Here is a 20,222-nt window from a genome sequence, read left to right as displayed (position 1 = left end):
AAGCGAATGGATAACTTCTTGTGATCCTCCATTGTTGTTGCTTCATTTTGTGATCTCAATACAGTGGGTCCTGCCAGTGTGCCAGGCTTCCTGGGACTGAAGGGTCGTCTCAGGCAGACGTAGCAAAATTAGGCATGGTTTGCCTCAGTAATATTTAGATCATGTATACTTTATAGCAAACTGCCCTGTCTTCCCTGCCCAGTCTCCTTTGCTAAGGCTTTAGATGAGAGCTCTATAGTGAATTACTGTGTATGACACATGGATGACCTGGGGGGGAAAATATACATATGCACCAAAGTTGCTTAGAAATCTTTACAAACTGAATTAATGTGCATTTTTAAAAAAATCTTCATTGTAAAAAAAAAAAAAGTGTCACAAACTTCCCAATAATTTTTTTTGCGTGTGTAATTTTCTGTTTTAATTTGGTGGGGTTTGTTTTGGATTTTCTCTTCCACCTATCCTTCCCACTCTGAAATCTGGAGACCCCATTTCAAGGTTAGGATTTTGCAGCTTGTGCCCAAATTATTCTCTGCCAAGTAGATCTCATGCTTTCCCTGGAGTATGTCCGTGTCACTAAACTTGCCCTGTTCTTTTGTGTCTACATGTGGCTGTATTATTTTGCTTGTTTGTTTTCAAGATTGTCTCAAGCCACACTGTATTTTATTATACGTAGCTCCTCTTTCACTGCGTGCCACTGATGTTGCTAATGGAAATGCTAATGGAGGAAGAAATAATGCATTGAGTTCTACAGTCTCTCGGCCAATGCCTCACTTAACATCTCCAAGTCCTGGCTGTGCAGCTGGAGACCAAGGTAAAGAAAACCCCTCTGTTCTTTTATTTTAAGCTGCACTGGCTGTTGAGCCTGAAATTCGTTATTTTGTTCTTCTTCCCATCATAGCAGTTTCTACAATTCAGTCTTTGCAGATCCGTTTGGGTTTTGGCGTGATCATTAATGATAATGCTGTGCTTCTACTTAAAATAGTAAATACTTAACACAGGTAAAAACATTTTTCACATCATAGTCTGGCTTCATGTAAATCTAGGTGGAAACCTGTGGTGCTCTGTGGCATGATACCAGCTCAACACCAATGTGAAATGGAAATATGGGCTGGAATCTGGTCATTCAGGAGGATGTGGTTTAGAATTAGTTTTTGCTTTCGTCCTCAGCATCAATGTCCAGTTCCGGACCACCAAAGAAACGTCACCGGGGATGGCCTTCTGGGTCCACAGTCCCTCCTCCTGGTTTAGTGGTACCTGTTCCTACAGTTCGGCCTTCGGCAAGAACAGGTAAACCTTTGATAATACAGAGTCGTTATTTGTAAAAATCTGTACTCAGCCAGACCAGTAGCCCTGTGCTGCTTCTCTTAAGTGTTGCACGGATAACTGAGCTTGTTGAAGTAGTTAGGGACACCATGAAGAGTTTTTCAGATGCCCCAGAAAAGCATACGTGATTGCCTGGTCCTTGTTACCATAATCTAAGATGGGGCACAGGGAAGGTGAAAGCAAGCAAGGAAAGAAAGATGCAAATAATATTAACAAAAAGCCAAAGCTATTTAAGTCCCCCAAATAGAACTCGGTTCTCAAATTGTGTAGGCGTATGGATATATGAAAATACTTCAAGGATTTTGATTAGCCTTCACCTTTAATGTTGTGTCTCAGTCTGCCATCGCATGCTACAGAAACCCGTGCACTCCACTCCTGCACAGGAAAAATGGCTTTATATACTTTTGTCTCCTAACAAAGAGCACTGATGTCCACTGAGGTCATCACCATAAAAGTATAAATGTTTGTGAGACCAAATGTTTGCGTGGAAAAACTGTAGGAGGGATATGTGACATCACAGTATGAAATAGGATTAATTATGAGTATGTGTGAATACCTCTTTATACATAACATATAGGTACCTCTTTATACACAACTATTAATAAAACTGTTCACTATTTGAGCATTTTAAGTTGTAGGTTTCAGCATACTTTGTAAAGGGGAATAAACAATTACTTATTCCTGTCTTGGTAGAGTAAGAGAATAAACATACAAAGAAGAAAAAAAGCCATTTGTCAACATGCACGATTTATTTTTAACTCTGCTTTGGAGGGCTTGGTTTTAAGATACTTTGGAATTACTTTTCAGAGAGATTCATCATAGGAAGAAGGGTTACATGGTAGCATAGGCCTGCCTATTTGAGCACCTCAAATCAATCACAACTTTTGTAGGTTTCTAGCTTCAGAGACCTGCTGAAGATATGTGATACGAGGCAATCTCCCCCTTCGTGTTGTCTCCAGCAATCTACTGCCTCCACCATGTACTCCATTTTCCACAAGTAGTTTGTAGTATTTTTTTCCTGCTGAATAAACAGTTTCTACTGCTAAAACAAATGCATTCATTTATGCTGCCTTTGATGCTTTTCTGTCGATGGCAGTTTGAAAAATCTGTTACAAACCACCAAATGAAGCTTGAGAAACTTCTGAAGCAGACCTCACACTGAAACCTCATTACAGATTAGAAAAATCTTGTTCTTGGTTTCTTTTTACTTGTGAATGCTGCTGCTGCTCTTTCATGAGTAAAGCTCAATTTTTATCCTTGTAGCAACTATCTAAGGACAGCTTTGAGATTTTGGCTTGTTTTTATTCTCTACATGTATTCTAGGTCAGAAGTCAGAGCAGTCTCTTCCCTTTGAGAGGCAGTATGGAGAGGTAGCCTCCATCTTAGAGGTGGCCTTTTGGCTTAGTACTTGGCTTTGTTTAAAGATGCATATTCAAACCTGTGTTTTCCTCTCTCATTCCCACCAACAATACAGTGGTCAGAAAAAGTTTTTTTTGGGGGGTGGGGCTACAGGAGGTTATAGGCTCTTAATTTAAATTACTTAAAACTAGCAGGAAATGCAGAGATCTTTTGAATTTTATTACAGTTAGTGATCTGCAGTAATTTTTTTTTATTTGTTCATACGGCCAAATCACAGTATGAGCCTTTCAGTAATGGAAGCTTCTCTTTTCTTTACTTTATAGAGCCTCTTTTGTCAGTCCCAGTTCCTCAATCCATGTTAACTGGAATTTTACAGCCTCAACCCATCCCAGCAGGGGAGACTGTAATAGTTCCTGAAAACCTGCTGAATAACTCGGGAGTCAGACCAGTGATTCTGATAGGTAAGTCTTACACTGGGAAATCAAATGCATGTGTTTTGAACAAACACAGGCTCCCCTAGGAGAGAGTTTTTTGATTTCTTTCTGTTGGTTCTGGCATTCAGTACAATATGAAGGCAGTTTGTCATGGATAGTTTCCTTTAGTTGCTCAACACGTAAAATTGGAAGTTAGGCGATTTCTTGAGGACCCGATGTGCAAACGGATCACAACTAGGTCATATTCGTACAAAACCTCTGACCAAATTGAAGTTTTGTACAAATAAGATTTTTTCTTTAAATCCAAGAACAGAAATATTTCCATGTAATGAAAATAGCTTTTCAGTGTAAACAAGAAACAAGCAAATACTTCCTGCAGCATTTCAAGTCCAGATCTTGAAGCCCAGGGATTCTGCATGAGAACCAGAAAATCTATTTGAACTGATTAATCGGAAGTAAATCATACTTGCTTTTTGTCTTTTATAGTCCATACTTCTGCTAAGCAACTGAGATAACAGATCAGGCTTTTAAAATCCTTTAGCTGTATGAAGGACACGGTTAACCTTTGGAAGGACATGACTTTTATTTTAAAAAGTATGATTCATAATGTGAATATCCTTTTCAATCTGAGCTATTTGGGCATACTATATAACAAAAGATGTGTCACCTAGGACTGCCAAAATTTTGATGAGCAATTTTTTGATTCTTTTCTTAGCCCAGCATAGTACAGGTGATTGTATAAAGTAGCGTCAATGTTAAAAGAACATGCTTTTCAATACAATCCATGGAATAATTTGTCATTCCTGAAGAAATGGAGTAGTTCTCAAAGTCCTCACTTGCACAGATAATCCTAATACGCAAAGTTCCCAGAGAATTAACAGGGCCATCTACACTAGTAAATCTGTCAAGGATAGGGTTACGCTTTTGGTTTCTTTTGCTTAATGTTGTTTTCTGGAAGTCTATTCTAAAGCTTTAGCATGGTACTCTTCACAGTTTTCAGAGAAACACTTCTTTATTAAAGATGAGGGTGCCTATGGTCATCAGCTTAAGTGCAAATTGAATGCAGCCCTTAGGCTCTTGGAGAGTTGCCAGTGAAGTCCTCAGTTAGGCTAAATGTTAGTGGCCCTGAGAAACAGCCTCCTATTAATAGTACAGAACCAGATGTACCCAAATGGATGGGTTTGGCAAAATCTATGTGGAATTTTTTTAAAAATGGAAACATTCTCAAGGAAAAGAGGAGTTAGCCTGTGGTCATGTGCTTTACCTTACAGAACAACATGTTTGTTTAGTTGTTGATGTTTATTTAACCTCTTCATGAAAACAGAATGGAAATGTGGCAAAAAAGTTACATCAATCACAGCAGTACCACAGTGGCTAAATCAATGCTAACGTGACTTATGCTGCTTTTATAATGTTAAGATCAATGTACTTTTACTTCCATTGATTTTTCTTTTTGTACACTGTATAATGGAGAATCTGTATTTAAAGGTCAGGGGGAAGACCCAGATAGATAATATCCTCATCTGTATTTGGGTAGCAATGATTATTATCCTGCTGGTATGCAGTTATTGTTAGTTTTTGCAGATCTAAGTGATCATTTGTTGTAAAATACAGCAAAGGATCACTATCCCATCTCATTTATTTTGTAAGCAATTATAAAGCCAAGAATAGTCACTGATGAAGTATCTTTTGCAAGATAACATCAAGGAGAAATTTGGAAATGTAAACTTTGTGCAAGATTTCATGTAGTGCAATATTTTGTGAATTGCTGGGGTTTTTTTTTCTTTCTTTTATCAAAGGTTATGGCACTTTACCTTATTTCTATGGAAATGTTGGTGATATTGTTGTAAGTCCCTTGCTGGTGAATTGCTACAAGATTCCACAGCTGGAAAACAAGGATTTGGATCTCTTGGGTTTGACAAGCAGTCAGCTGCTAAGTGTGGAGAATATGATACTTTTAACTATTCAGTATCTTGTCCAACTAGGTAAGCAATTTGTCATAATCATTTTCTCCTTACGTCTGTTCCACAGCCAATCTTCTGTTTTTGTGCCTGGAAGAGGAAAGTGGCTCCATCTAGTGTGTGTGACTTTGCTACTTTGTTCATCAGACAAGAAGTGAAGTGAATTTAAAGGCCATACTGCTTTTGCTCTCCATATGGGGATTGACCAGGTCACCTTTGTGAAATGGATTTGCAATGCAGATAACTCATTTGCTTAGGGTATCAAACCATCAGTTATCACAGCTCTTTCTAAGGACACTCAGTCTGTTTTATTCAGTTTTGTAACAAATGCTGGCAGATGTGTGATGGTCATCATTGTTTTGGTGACAGCACCGTTTACATGAAAACCACATTTGTTATTCAGACTAAGGCAAGTGATTCAGTGAGTATCTCATTCTTGTCAGTGTTTCTGGAATGGACTCTTTGCAAGTTTGAGAGCAAACTGGCAAACCACGTTTTCTTTCTCTTATTGCAGGTCCAGACATTTTTCCCTACCTTAGAGTAAAAAGCAGTAGTGTTAACAGTAAGGTTTTGGAAGTTAGACAATAATACAGGATAGTGTTGAGAGACTTCTCACAGCAGTCTCAGTCTTCTGTATTTGAAAAGATGCTGCTTATCATAGAGGAGTGAAATGACTTTTGTGAAGAGCACATTGCTTTTCCTGTATTGGGTTTCCTCTAGGGCATCTGTAATAATGATATGAAATGTGCAAATGTTTCTAACTGGTGATAACCCTATTATGTGGGGACCAAATGTGCTCTGTGCAGATTTCACCCATGGGTTCATATGCTTTACTCTTCTCCCTTGATGTTACAGACAGGAAGGAGGCCATCTTCTGCATTGTAATACTCTCCAAGTGGCCTGTTTGCTTTATTTTAACATTCCCTGCCTCAATAGTCCATTGGATGCCATGTTAGAACTGACAGAGGGTTTCTTTATTTTTCACAGGTTGAATGTTTCCTGTTGCCCTTCTCTCAGTGGGCTTACATTTATTTGAGGTTTTAATCTAAATTGAAAAGTTTATGGTCTGTATATTAAAACCAGCTGCTTCACACAGTGCTGGATTGGCAGAGGTAGTTTGCATATTTCCTTCAGAGAAACATGTAACCTTCTGATACAGCATTTCCAATAAAAAATAAAATATTTATTGAAACCTATCAAGTCAGTGAATCACACTCCATAAGCAAATCCAACCTTAGACAGATGCAGCAAGTCAATACATGCTGCAGACTAGAGGAGGCTTCATGTAAATCTTGTGGAGCTGAGTTGACCTGCACCTAGTAAGCACTATATCTTCTGCATAAAGCAGTTCCCAATATTAGAGGTGTTTAGTTTGGCTCTTGTTCTCGCTGTGCAATACTGAATAGTTTTCGTTTTGGCTTTATATGGAGATGGGTGCCAGCACCGTAAGATGAAAAAGCCTAATGAGGAGAAAAATAAAAACATTCTGCAGAGCATGGGGATCAAAACATGTCGCTCGTTTGAATATTGTTGCAAACAAAACTGTTGGGATTGTGACAGTTGCACTGAACTGTAGCCTTTATCCCATTTTGTAAAATCAAAGCAGATCAAAGATGATCGGAGGGCAGCCAGCTTCAAAAGTATTTGACGAGGAGAAGAGAAAAATACACACATAGATTTAACAGTTTATTCATGTCAGCCTCTTTATCTAATGAGAAAGTAGGACTAAAATGTTATTCTTTTTTATGGAGTATATTGTGAAAGAGTGAGATAAAGGCAAAGATAAAACAGCAGAGAGAAGATGAAATAGATACTGAGTGGCCTAATTTTTTCAGATCTCATACTTGTACAAAATATGTTTGCAGATAACTGTGATCACAGATCTTAAGAATATTATTTATGAAAGTGCTCCTTTTTTGAAAAAAGATCTTAGAATTCCTTTCAGTTTTTCTCTAAGATTATGAAAACATTAATAATTATAGAATAATGCTGTTGTGTTTTCAGAAATCAGCTGAACAATCTCACAATGATATTAGAAATCAAAGCAAACAAAATAAGTGCATTTCTGATTATTTCATTTTAAATATGCTTTGAAGACTATACACAGTTAAAGCTGTGATGGTGAGCCATAGCAGTGCTGTAAATAAATTCCACTGACTGTGATAAAGGAATAAATAACAATAGATCAAGAGGTGCATTTGATTTCAGTGGTTTTTTTTACAGTCTATCTCCTGTACTCATTCAGATTTCATATTTGTTATCCTTGTCAGCATTCATACTGAAGTTTTCTCAAGCTTTGTTTTTGTACTTCAGAGTGCCCCTATTTGCAGTATGGTTACATCCTATCATTTGTAATTATCTGCTTTTTATTGTTGCGCTACTGTTTCTGCAAACACAATCTCATCCTATGAAGTACTAAGGTCTGTGTTTTGGTCTTTCAGCTGGAGGAGATTTCTGGCCATTCTGTTAACTACCTGTTTGGAATAACAAAATCATTCTCCCTTCTCTCTTGTGCTACATTCGAATCATGCATATGCCATGACACCCAGAGGTGTTTTGTAGCTTCAGTATCTAAATGCATATCCAGATTCAAGGTGGGAACATGCCGCTGTCTTCAGTGGAAGGGCTATTCAATCAAAGCAAGAGGTTATTCCAGCAATTCTCCTGGTCTTAGATGGTCAGAGGAGTAGTTTTCTGTGGGATGCATTGTGAAGTGTCTATCCAGAAACGGATGGCATTTGAATATGTTATTTTAAACTTGTTTAAACATACTTGTTTATGTCGGAAAAGACCTTTAGGATTATTGAGTCCAACCATAAACCTAACACTGCCAAGTCTACCGCTAAACCATGTCCCTAAGTGCCACATTTACACATCTTTTAAATACCTCCAGGGATAGTGATCCCCCACCTTCCTGGGCAGCCTGTTCCAATGCATGGCCACCATTTTGGTGAAGAAATTTTTCCTAATATTCAATCTAAACCTCCCCTGGCACAACTTAAGGCCATTTCTTCTTGTTCTGTCACTTTTTACTTAGGAAAAGAGACTGATGCCTACCTGCCTACAGCCTCCTTTCAGGTAGTTGTAGAGAGTGATAATGTTCCCCCTGAGCCTCCTTTTCTCCAGACTAAACAACCCCAGTTCCCTCAGCCGCTCCTTGTAAGACTTGTGCTCCACACCCTTCACCAGCCCCGTTGCCCGTCTCTGGACACGCTCCAGCACCTCAATGTCCCTCTCGTAGTGAGGGGCCCAAAATCGAACCCAGCATTCGAGGTGCGGCCTCACCAGTGCTGAGCACAGGGGGACAATCACCTCCCTTGTCCTGCTGGCCACACTGTCTCTAATACAAGCCAGGATGCTGCTGGCCACCTTGGCCCCCTGGGCACACTGCTGGCTCATGTCCAGCTGGCTGTTGACCAGCACCCCCAGGCCCTTTCCCACCAGGCGCTTCCCAGCTGCTCTGCCCCAGCCTGTAGCGCTGCGTGGGGCTGGTGTGACCCAGGGGCAGGGCCCGGCACTGGGCCTGGCTGCACCTCAAACAGTTGGCCTTGTCCCATCGGTCCAGCCTGTCCAGATCCCTCTGCAGAGCCTGCCTGCCCTCCGGCAGGTCAACCCTCCCCCACAACTTGGTGTCACCTGCAAACTTACTGAGGGGGCACTCTATCCCCTTGTCCGGATCATCGATAAAGATACTAAACAGCACTGGCCCCAGCACTGAGCCCTGGGGAACACCACTTGTGACCAGTCCCCGGCTGGATGTGACTCCATTCACCACCAGCTGGGCTCGGCCAGCCAGCCAGCTTTTAACCCAGCACAGAGTACGCCTGCCCAAGCCATGGGCACCCAGTTTCTCCAGGAGGATGCTGTGGGAGACGGTGTCAAGGGCTTTACTAAGGTCCAGGGAGACACATCCACAGCCTTTCCCTCATCCGCTAGGTGGGTCATCTTGTCATAGAAGGAGATCAGGTTCATCAAGCAGGACCTGCCTTTCATAACCCCACGCTGGCTGGGCCTGATCGCCCGGGTGTCCTGACATGCCACGTGATGGTGTTCAGGATGACCTGCTCCATAACCTGCCCTGGCACCAAGGTCACTGTAGGTGCTTTTGGAAGCACAACTATTTTAATAAGGCCTTTTTCAGATATTAATATATTATGGTATTATTTGTTTTGCGATTTTATTTTCTGAAATAAAGATGAGCCTTTGCGTACTCATTTCTGTGGAGAAGCTTCCAAATATTCCCTTTTAACCTTGACAGGTTCCTTTATATGTACTTATGAAACTGTTCATAATCAAAATAATTATCTATAATTTTGTCTTCCATCTCATCTGATATTAGTTCCACTATTTGTCTGGACAGATGTGAAGACAGACTGTCATGAGCCAAATGTAGTGTTAAACACTTCACTAATTTCAAAATATGTTCTTATCGGTGCCTCTCTGATAACTACTTTTTAATGTTTTTCTTTTATAAATCATCTGAATGAAATTTTGTGTGTTCTCACACAGAAATCTTTCCATTTGAAAAATTATTTTCATTTTCTTGGATTCACGATGATCCGTGTGTCTGGAGCCTGTCTTTTAAGTACCTCCCTTAATCAGCTTGCTTTTATATCTTTCACTGTATAACATCTTTTTTGTTGTGGTTGATGTGTTGCACATATACTTCATTTATGCAGAGGAAGATTTATTTCTCTGTCAATAAATGTCTATTTTTTTTGTGTTTCAAGATCTTCAAAGACCTAGAATGTGTGATGCTTTCTTAGAAAAGAAAATATATTTCCAAAAGAGAGAATTATTCCCATGCTGTGTTAAATTAGACTCATCAGAACTTTTCAGCTTGCATAAAAAATTAAAACAGCCTTGCATTTACAAGGCTATAGCTGTCCTACCATACTATGGCATTTGGGTGGTGACATTCTCATGTTATTTCTCAGAAAGGCAAAATGACAACAGGTGGCAGTTTTTACAGATTACGTACCATCTGTTATTTGGCCAGTCCCTGCCCTGCTTCTGATACAACCTTTCTGTTCCCTTTTTTTCACTGCTCTTGTTGCTTGTTGTCTTTGGTTCTAAAGGAAAACACAAAACCAAACCCAGCATTTCACATATCTCTGGTATTTAAGTCCCCCCCTTTTCGTCATAGAAAAGCAAGCTGCTGAAGCGTGAAGCCATCTCCTTTGGCACTGACATGAGATCTTGGCAATTTAAGTTATGGTTGCTTTTTACTCTGCATTCGTAAATATTTTTTATCTGTTCCTGAGTATCTTTGACAATGAGACAAATCTTACTGAGAAAAATGTTAATTGAAGCTGAGTTGGGGGACTGATGCTAAGATGATAACTTACATTTCCGTTTTTCAATTCAAGTTCACAATACTTCAAATTCAAAGTTTACAGATGTAAAGTTGCATATACCTCTTTATGTTAGAAGTTTGAAGATTTGCTAAATTAACTAAAGTAAAGAAGAGGTTAAACATGTTTATTTACATCAATGCTTAGTTTACTAGTATGCATGATGAGAAAAAGCAAACAAAAAACACTTAGGCTTTGTCATGCTGCAATTAGTGCTGTGAGGATAAGTGTTTGGATTTTCTTCTGTAAAAAATATGGAGGCTACATGATTAATCCTTCTGTTCCAGGCAAAATGCACATATTTTCCCACTCCCTTGTTTGTCCCACTGGTTTGTGAAGGTAGAAAAACCAGGAGTGAGATGGAATACCTCATTGTTAAAAAAAAAAAAAAAAAAAAAAGTCAACAAAAAAAAGAGGTGGGGAGATGGTGGGCAAGGGAAGATTCTAGATGAAAAACCAAGAATAAGCGATGTGGGTAGATACCCACTGAGTAGAGAGTGGGTTTTGTAAATATAAAAAATATGGTGGAGAAGCTTGTCAGATCAAGACAGACGTGATTATTCCTGGTTCAATAACATTTTGATAAGAGATACTGTTCTTTTGTTTGTTTGTTTTCAATGTAGGTCCTGACCAGATACCTCTGAGGGAAGAATTTGAGCAGATCATGTTGAAAGCTATGCAGGAGTTCACTCTGAGAGAGCGATCCTTGCAAATGAGTGCACAGTGTGTCTCTGTGTCACCAGGTCAACTCCCATGGCTTGCTAGGTTAATCGCTAGTGTGTCCCGGGACCTTGTGCATGTGGTCGTTACCCAGAATTCACTGGCAGAGGGCATCTCAGAGACCTTGAGGTCTCTCAATGAAATGAAACATCAGCAAAAGCTACCAGATTATGTCGTTGCCATTTGTACATCAAAGATAAGAGGAAATGAATTCTGTGTAGTAGTCCTAGGTGAGTAATTTGCAGTATGCTTCAAATACCAACGCAGTTTTGTTGAATTAATTTTCTTGAGTCATTCCAGCTTTTTAAACCCCTCTTCTTTTTATTCTCCTTTGTATTGTTACGCTGCAATGTCAGTTTGCTATTCTTCCATCAAGACTTGGAGTACTGATGTCCGTGAGGATCTAGAAAAATAGCTGCCTGCTAGTCATTACTACTCTTTGGGCAGCCTGAGACTTTATTGTTTGTGTGGCTACCTTAGAAAATATCTTGAAGTGAGCCAACGACAAAATATTCAGATTGTCTTTCTGTTTTGTGTAACAGCTGTGCTATTTCACATGGCAATATTGGATTGACCACAGTCTTCTGCAGACCACTGTAAAACAGAATGTGCTTTGTATTGTTTTTACGATGCTGATTTTGAAATTCCACATTGGTGACTGGTTGTGATGTCTGTGCATGAGTGTGTCTGGGTCAAAGTGAATTTTGACTGGTCGTCTTTCCATTGTAGGCAGATAAATCAATGAAGTCAATTTTTAACTCTTTTTCACACTAGGGATAATTACTTTTCATATTTACCCAGAATCATCCATTCCATCTAAGGTACAAATACTTATTTTGCATATCATTTGTCACCCAAGTGTGCAAAACTATGGGCAACAGCTTGCAAAGAACGTGCTAAACCGATATAACTAATTCTCCCATCACTAGCAAAACAGACTTGAGACTGCTTTTCCAGTCTACTGGATAAAGGCAGGGGAGATCCATGACAAGATTAGCATACCCCACGTCTAGTATGAAAAGATTGTGTTGATAGTACACTGTATTAAAGATTGCTCTTGCTTTTTCCTCCCCTCTTCTCCAGGTCAATATCAATCTAGGGCACTTGCAGAAAGCATGCTTACCACCAGTGAATTTTTGAAAGAAATCAGTTACGAGCTCATCACAGGGAAAGTTAGTTTCCTGGCATCGCATTTCAAAAATACTTCTTTAGGTGAGTGATCCTAAGAAACAGAAGTTCTAGCCAAGACAGAAATTTCTTTAGGGTCGATGTGTCTCCTGTTCAGCAGTTAAAGAGCATATGAATATAGGTCTGCCCTCTCCACTGAGAGGCATTCTTTCCTTCTCTCCATTCACTGTGTGTAAAGGAGTTCTCATCTCCTTCACCTGTGCAGTGCGAGTTACTCTGTGGCAAAACATTTCTAGCACTATTTTGTACTGTGCTGATGTAATGTTTTGTACTGTGTTGATGTAATGTAAAGCTGTGTAATGCTGAATGTGATGGCAGGGCACCCGTAAGTGAACGAGTCTTTTTATGTTTGCGCTTTTAGCACAGGTTTTGGAGGTTGTTTTGTAGTGCGTGTTTCTTTGTAGTGATCAGATTTCAGCACTAGCTGTAAAGGCACAGAGCTGAAATGATTCAGCTGTGGTTTCTTTTTTGGGAATTTATTCAACTGTCAAAGCAGTAACTAAAAGAAAAAAATATTCCCCCTCCCTCACTTCCCTGTATCTCCAGTCCCTTGCCCCTTCGCAGATTCGACATCAGCTGTGTGAGAATGTGAGTGTATGTAAAGTTCTACATCATTTGTCTGAAAAGGCTTCCAGATAATTTGGTGTTGCTAATTCTGATCTAGGTGATGATTTGGACAAACTGCTGGAGAAAATGCTACAGCAGCGAGGGGAAAGTGTCATTATTCCTTTTAATGGAGATGTTAGTGAGTGTGTGTCATCTCAGGAGGCAATTGCCATGGTTTCTACACAAGAACCAGGTATTTTTTTTTACATACAGCTGTGAAATGAGTAGTTTGTTAAATGTTAAAATGCATGTGCCTCAGAAGAGTCTGAGGGCACAGCTGCCGTCAGCGTGCCAAGCTTCAAATATTAATACTGCCAGCTGAATATAGCAATACAGCAGTCTCTCAGACAGAAAATCTCTGTAGTAACTTTCAGCAACATTTTCCCCCTATGTTTTATAATTCCTAAGCTAAAATTTGTAATCTTCTGTTGTGCACTAGGCAGAGTAGAGAAGGTGTTCCATGGTAATGTTGGAGTGGACTCATCTTGCCTTTCTGCACCTAGAAAAGGAACATAACCTTGGGCTTAAGGCAAAGGGGAACTGTGTTCTCGTTATCATCTCCCCAGGTGTTCTTCTGTTCCTTAACTTTAATATTCCTCACTTTCCACATGTAAAATAGTAATGATATGTACTACACCCTTGTGCTCTGAGGCTTAAACTTTTAGGGAAGGCGTTTTAAGATCGTGGACTGAAAGTGTTAGGCAAGTGTAATCTATAATTGTGTATTTGAGATGTGTCTTATTCAGCATAATGTGATGAGATATTTAGGTGCAAAAGATGAGCTAGGATTGCCTGTCTAAAAATGCTGATTGTCATTTTCCCATTTTGAAATTCTTTCTATTATTCAGTTTTAACCATACTTACCTTTTCATATGACAATAATGGTAAAAGGTACGCTGAGCTGTTGTGAACGCTGAGATTCTTTTAGGTCTAGCATCAAAGCATATTCTTTTTTTTTTTTTCTTTTTCACTGTGAAAGAAAAGTATGCTTTTGGTTCACATTAGTTAGCTTAAATTAATCAGCTCAGTGTTAGATCTGAATGAAAGCAAGGTGGTTTATAGTCTCCACATGAATCAGAAGATACAATTAGGAAGGCTGCCACATACTTTGTTCTGGGACCTCCAGAAGGACAAGTCTTAAGTTTCCTCACAGGACTGATTTGAAGGGAGAATGATCTTTAGATTCTGTTACTTTTTTTGTTCTTACGATGTAGTTTTGTACATGTGCTTTAAATGTTCATGTATTCTCAAAATTATTCAGAGCTAGTTTTGTCTTTAAAATTTGGCTATACAGTGGTTGAAGCTACCGACAAGCTGCCTGAATAAAAAAAAGGAGAGGCGAGTCTCTTAGTCACTGAGGCAGATCTTTCTGCCATAGCAGATCTACTGAAATGAACACTGAGGCAGGTTTGAGCAAGATAAGCGCACACCCAAAACCACATGTGTGTCTACAGAAAACTAACATACCAGGGTTTTGCCCCAGACACCTTCCAATTTTCATGTAAATTGCGGATTTTATAAAGTGGCTTATTATTTTCAAAAGCAACAATAGTTCTTGTATAGTAAATTTGCAGTAATTTTGGATTTTTCTTTAGTTTTTTTAAGGAAGTTGCCCTAGGTCATTTTTACAATAAGCAATCCATTAATCAGAATTAATTTGTAGTAGAAAAACTGACATAAACAGAAACTGTAATAGCATTATAGGGTTTATCTTGGTAATCTGCAAGTTGAAAATATTCAGGGGCTAGTGAAAAATGGATTGTTGGGCACAGAATTTACCTACTGGAAATACTGAAATACAGGAATATGCTTTTTCTTTGAGGAAACATGCATGCTCTAGTACATATCTACACAGAGAACAAAGCTCCAGTCCCTCACTTCTCTGCAGCTAGTGTTATACTGATATTGAGTTCAAATAAATCCGACACCCAAATTTTGTTAAAAATCAAGAAACATCTGAAGAAATAAATGCCCCCCTTCCTCCAATGATTGAGATTTATTGCCTAGGTCCATTGCTCATCTTCCCTTCACGGTGTTATATTACTATCAGTCAGTATATAGACATACAGCTACCAGTTGTGACTTACAGTGAGGCTCAGTACTTCAGAGATGATGTACAAATGAACTCCCAGCTGACCTGCTGTCCTGGTGAGTCTTTTTGGCAGGATTATCAGTGCAGGCTCGGTTTCCTCAGATTAACAGGTGTGCTGGCTTTTATCCTGTTGTGCCCTGAGTGCAACAACCTCAGCGCCCATGGCTGGTTCTCTCAGCAGGAGTGATGGAGAGAAGCTCCTAAAGGATAACCGCAAGTTTCAGGACAACATTAGAGCTGTGTGTGTGTAGGTATATATATGCATTTTATATATCTACACATGCACATTATCTATATATGTATATACATGCACATTTTGTATGTGTTGGTTCATTTAACAGAATGCATTTTACTATGTTGAGGTTTCCTTGGGTTGCACTGTTAAAAATCCTTAAAACACTTGGGGCATTTAAAAAACAGGCAGCGCTGTACTTGAGGTCACCTGATATAACATTTTGAACAAAAAAAGGAAGTTGACATTTGTGATCTGGACCCAGCTCTCCAGACTGTTGAGATTTATTCTGGTGAGTGATTTTTTTCTCTGATAATAGAGTGTAGGCTGTTTGGAGGGTCATGTTTATTGGGGGGTGGGAGAGTAAACATGTTTCTTGTTGTGTTTTGTTTTCTTTTTCAAACAAACACACTCTAGATTTGGATGTTGATACCTTCCAAATTTACCAGCCACAGCTTACAGTTGCCAGAAAGCTCTTGTCCCAGGTTTGTGCTATAGCAGACAGTGGAAATCAGAGCCTGGATCTGGGCCACTTCAGCAAAGTAGATTTCATCGTTATAGTTCCCCGTTCAGAAGTCCTGGTGCAGCAGACCCTTCAACGGATTCGACAGTCAGGTAAAAGGGAGGGAAGGGAAAAGAGACTGTTAAACCAAAGTATGTGACCTTATGAAATCTTACCTGGAATAAATGGAGAAGTAAGTTGCTCCAGCATGTATTTTGCATGTCCGATATTAGCTCCATTAGCTGGTATCTTTGATGAATTCTAAATATCTTTCTTTCATAACCTGGGCCCAAGCTGTACCATGTAAGTGTTAAAAGAAATTGCCATATTCATGCAGGTCTGAGAATGGTGTGACCTGGAGAAGCGTTCACCTGTCAAAACAGCGAGGGGAGGAGCAAACACAACTGTTCAGATCTTTTATCCCCTAGAGCTGTTAGTGCCATTTCTTCTAGATACACATTTGTGCATATGCTCTCATACATATTAGCACAGATGTATGTGCAGGAAGCTCTCTTATTAGGTAGATAAATGCCTGAGTAATACATGCACCTTTGCACACAATAATTGCCATACTTGTTTGGATGGTGAGTTTTCTTCTCTGGGGTTCTGTGTCTGACCATGGCAGGTACCAAATGCTTCAAGAGGAACAGGAAAGCCTTAGTGGACAGGTTATAGAATATATCCCCCTTGAGAATGACCTCTGTTATCCACTCTGTTAGTGACTGAGGTGTCTAGAAAAGCATAAGAGTTTCTGTGTGGAGAAAATTTAAGGACTATGTTGAGACCTTTTTAGCTCTTGATGCCTCATATCTGGGAATAATGATGTCTTTAGGATAGTTGTGTGTTTAGGATTTTGATCAGCTGAACTTTTTTCTTCTGCCTTCAGCTTTATCTAATAATAACTTGCATTTGCATTTGAATATGAGTTTCTGATGTAATGTGTCTATGAGTGGTAGCTGTTGGCTTTTCTTCCTCTTCTTTTCTACTCTGAACTAAACAGTCCCACACTTTTTGATTGTGCAGATATGCCCTGATATTGCTTAATGTTGTGGTATCTACCTGTATTTTTTTCTCTGCTTTGTACTATTTTACTACTTAAAGGATAAGAACAAAATAGATTACTTGAAGTATGAGTTTATTTTCCTTTCTAACATAACTTTATGGGGGGTTTTGTTCCATTCCTTGTTTCTTCAGACATAGTATTTACTTAATTTGCTGTTACACACTAAACCAGAGGTTTTCTGGTATCTGTTAACAGGGCTTCATATTTAATTTATTTTATTTTTTTAAAATTAATAGTTTTTACTTTACTTTTTAAAATATTTTTTAAAATCATTAAGTCTCTGGCAAATACATAATTGACCCACATTTCACAGTAGCTTGTTGCTACTTCTTTAATTCAAATGGTGTTCAAAGCCACGTCATGCCTACTTTATGAATATGATGGCAATCTATCATTACAAAAACTGCTGGAGAGTATTTGTATTGAAACAAACATTGGAGCAGGGCATGGAAAAAAGATATGATATGATACTAGAGTTAATTTTATATAAATTTATGATTTTTGCGAAGAAAAGGTCAGGACAACTTTTTCTGAGTCAAGCAGGATTAATACATTAGCTCAATGTGGGCAAGTTTGGCCTAGGATCATGGAGCATAGCCAACTAAGCACTGCTTTGGAAATTTTTGTGGAGGCCTGATTTTTTATTTTATTTTTTTTTTTTGTCTTTTTGGTAATGTGAGAAGTCTTTGAAAAGTCTTCAGGCACTTTTTGGAAGAAATCCAGAAGCCAAGAAGCACATTTCAGTCCTCATTGTGAGAGAAAATGCATTCGAATAATCATCTTCTTACTAGGGCGTATCAGTGATTTGACAAAGTCCTGATATTGGCAGACAGGTGACAACCTGCTGTTGACACTTCAGTTTTGGATGCACTCAGAGGAAAAGATTTTTGTTGTATTCTTCTTTCCGACAGGTGTCCTTGTGGACTTGGGCCTAGAAGACAATGGAACGGCGTATCAGAGAGCCGAGAAATATGTGGTTCGGCTAGACAATGAAATTCAAACAAAATTTGAAGTTTTCATGAGAAAAGTGAAGCAGAATCCCTATACACTGTTTGTGCTGGTTCATGACAATGCCCACGTGGATTTAACAAGGTAGCTGCTTCGATCTAACAAGGGAAAACCATCCTCTCCCAATATCTTTCAGTCAGGTTTTTCAAAAGACTTGCAATCTTAGACACCCAATGCTTTCCCTAGGCTTAAGGAATTTTCTGCCTCAAAATCAGAAATCATCTTTTTTGCTTGCCTTCATATTTGTAAACTAGTTCTGATTCAGCTGAAGACAGGTAAGCCTAGTTTCCGATTACTGGATTCCTAAGACGACTGTTGGAGTATGTGCTATTGTACTGAAGTCCATGAAAAAGGGCTGAATTTTGCAGCTTTCTCTGTTCTTGTCTTTTTTCTTATTTCCCTGCTTTTTCTCTACTGAAACCCAAATCTCTTCCATGTTCACAAGGCAGTCATATTTTATTTCATAGTTTTATCCTTGAGGATAGTGTTATTTGTAATGTGAGAAGGCTTATAGATATTTAACTGCATCATCTGAAAAATGCCCTCACTACTGTAAGAAAAAGATTTTAAAAACAGCTGTATTGAGTTTGATCAGCGTTAGGTCTAACACAACACAAACACATGTGCAGGAACATTTCTTCACACTGAATCACAACTGGACTATGGAAGGAAGAAATCAGTAAAGCTAATTATTCTGTTCTTGTTCCATGTGTAAACTGAGGAGAACAACCTTGATGTGATTAAAATATGGTGTGTGAATTTGTGGGATTCATTTGAATATCAGAGGTATAATAAATAAAATACATTCCTTGAAGAACAGCTGAAAACAGATGAAAGCAACATTCTTTCTACCTTATCCTCCCCATCACATTTCTGGTACTGTCTTTGCTGTTTTCTTCCGAATTTGGAATTCCTGCATATATCCTGGAGGTGAAGGTAATTCCAGGAGCTGGAGATCAGGACGTCAGGAGACTTTTAGGTTCCCCAGTCTTTCAGAAGTTTGCTGTTTCAGGCTGAAAATCCACTGGATTTTGTAAAATTGTTACTATATCCTATCCCCACAGCTCATGGAACCATGCTTCTCAGTGAGAGGGATTTAATCAGCTTTGGCTTATTTTTAGTTTCCTCCATCTGATGCTCTTTTAAAATTGGCACTCTAATTCACTTTCTTATTGTCAGCAGATTTTGGTCCTTTATTTAGATTTTTCCCCCTGTTGCCTGAGTCTACCCACAGAGAACACACAAATGGTTTTCACCTCTATCCCCCTTCCAAAGAGATTTTTGAGCTGTGATTCTAGTGCCATGGTCATTTGGAGATTTTTCTGCAGGAAGAGAGTAATTCATTGAGTCTCAGGATGTCAGTAAGGCAATTCTTTGCATTCTTATTTCTGCAGTGCCATTTCAAGTTCCCTGTCACATGGTGAGCCTAGTCATGGTCTGGCTGATAGAGTTATTAATTGCAGGGAGGTTCTTGAAGCATTCAACCTCCTTGTTCTTCAGGTCAGCTCTTTTCCTTATGCCTTGCAAACGCAGCAGTCCAGGATCAGCTCTAGCAATGAGGTACATTGGATACAATTTGACGCTGTGGTAAGTGTTTAATTTTTAATTTTAACTCTGAATTTTAATGTGGACTTCACACCTAACAGAATCTAGCAGATACGTATGTCAGGAGGAAAAATGTTAGGAGGGAGCTTTTTCTCTGCTGGAGTTTGTTCTCTCAGGCTCCAGATACACAGCCCTGGGATGCTGATAGTAGAGGTAGCGTTGATATTTAGGCCCAGGAACTACACATTTTCCTTTGTCCAGTCATGTAATAAGAGAAATTACTTTCTATACTCAGGTCAGAAAAAGCTACGTAGGCTTGTCTGGAGCTGGCTTTCCATTTTAAAGCAGTCTGACTTTTGACTGTAAGTTGTATGTCACATAGCCTTCAAGTCTGTTCATTAATTTTCTGGTACTAATAAAAGTTGTATGCTAGGTTACAAGTTATGGTGCAGTAGGTGCTGTCATGCAGAGAGGAAAGTCTGTTGAACATTTGCTCCATTAGCTTTTTTCATCATTTCAGCCATTTGATTCTGAGGATGTTTTGGCTAAATCCACTTTAAAAATAGCCTTTTCTCCCATTCCTTGTTTGATATATTTATATCAAGTTTGACTTTACTGTGTTGAGTGGACCGTTGGTTTCTTTAAAGTGGTAGCTGTAAAAAATAGTCAAAGTCAAGTAAACAAAATAGTGGAAATGAGGGAGTGAATGAATATTCAGTTTGCTTTTCAGTTGATTTTTAATATCAGCCGTTGTGGTGACCTCCTGTAAATGGTCTAGGCAATATTATGTTTTCCAAAAGTAAAAAATCAACAACCTTCAGTCTTCTGATTAAAA

General features: G+C 39.0%; 1 protein-coding gene across 13 annotated transcripts in view; it reads left to right on the top strand.

Annotated features, from left to right (window-relative positions):
• The window catches only part of GREB1L (GREB1 like retinoic acid receptor coactivator), a 144,684-nt gene that overhangs the window by 97,272 nt on the left and 27,190 nt on the right, over positions 1–20,222 (top strand). For all 13 annotated transcript variants that reach the window (XM_055799048.1, XM_027795141.2, XM_027795140.2 and 10 more), the window contains 10 exons: positions 674–811; positions 1,168–1,287; positions 3,006–3,143; positions 4,916–5,101; positions 11,055–11,381; positions 12,235–12,363; positions 13,004–13,138; positions 15,687–15,884; positions 17,746–17,926; positions 19,237–19,429. In XM_055799048.1, the coding sequence (XP_055655023.1) occupies positions 674–811; positions 1,168–1,287; positions 3,006–3,143; positions 4,916–5,101; positions 11,055–11,381; positions 12,235–12,363; positions 13,004–13,138; positions 15,687–15,884; positions 17,746–17,926; positions 19,237–19,429 (1,745 nt within the window). The remainder of the gene's footprint in view (positions 1–673; positions 812–1,167; positions 1,288–3,005; positions 3,144–4,915; positions 5,102–11,054; positions 11,382–12,234; positions 12,364–13,003; positions 13,139–15,686; positions 15,885–17,745; positions 17,927–19,236; positions 19,430–20,222) is intronic.

This window comes from Falco peregrinus, chromosome 3 (genome assembly GCF_023634155.1).
Source record: "Falco peregrinus isolate bFalPer1 chromosome 3, bFalPer1.pri, whole genome shotgun sequence".
NCBI classification, from domain to species: domain Eukaryota; kingdom Metazoa; phylum Chordata; class Aves; order Falconiformes; family Falconidae; genus Falco; species Falco peregrinus.
Note: the sequence above shows the minus strand (reverse complement) of the source record. Positions and strands in the feature narration are given on the sequence as shown.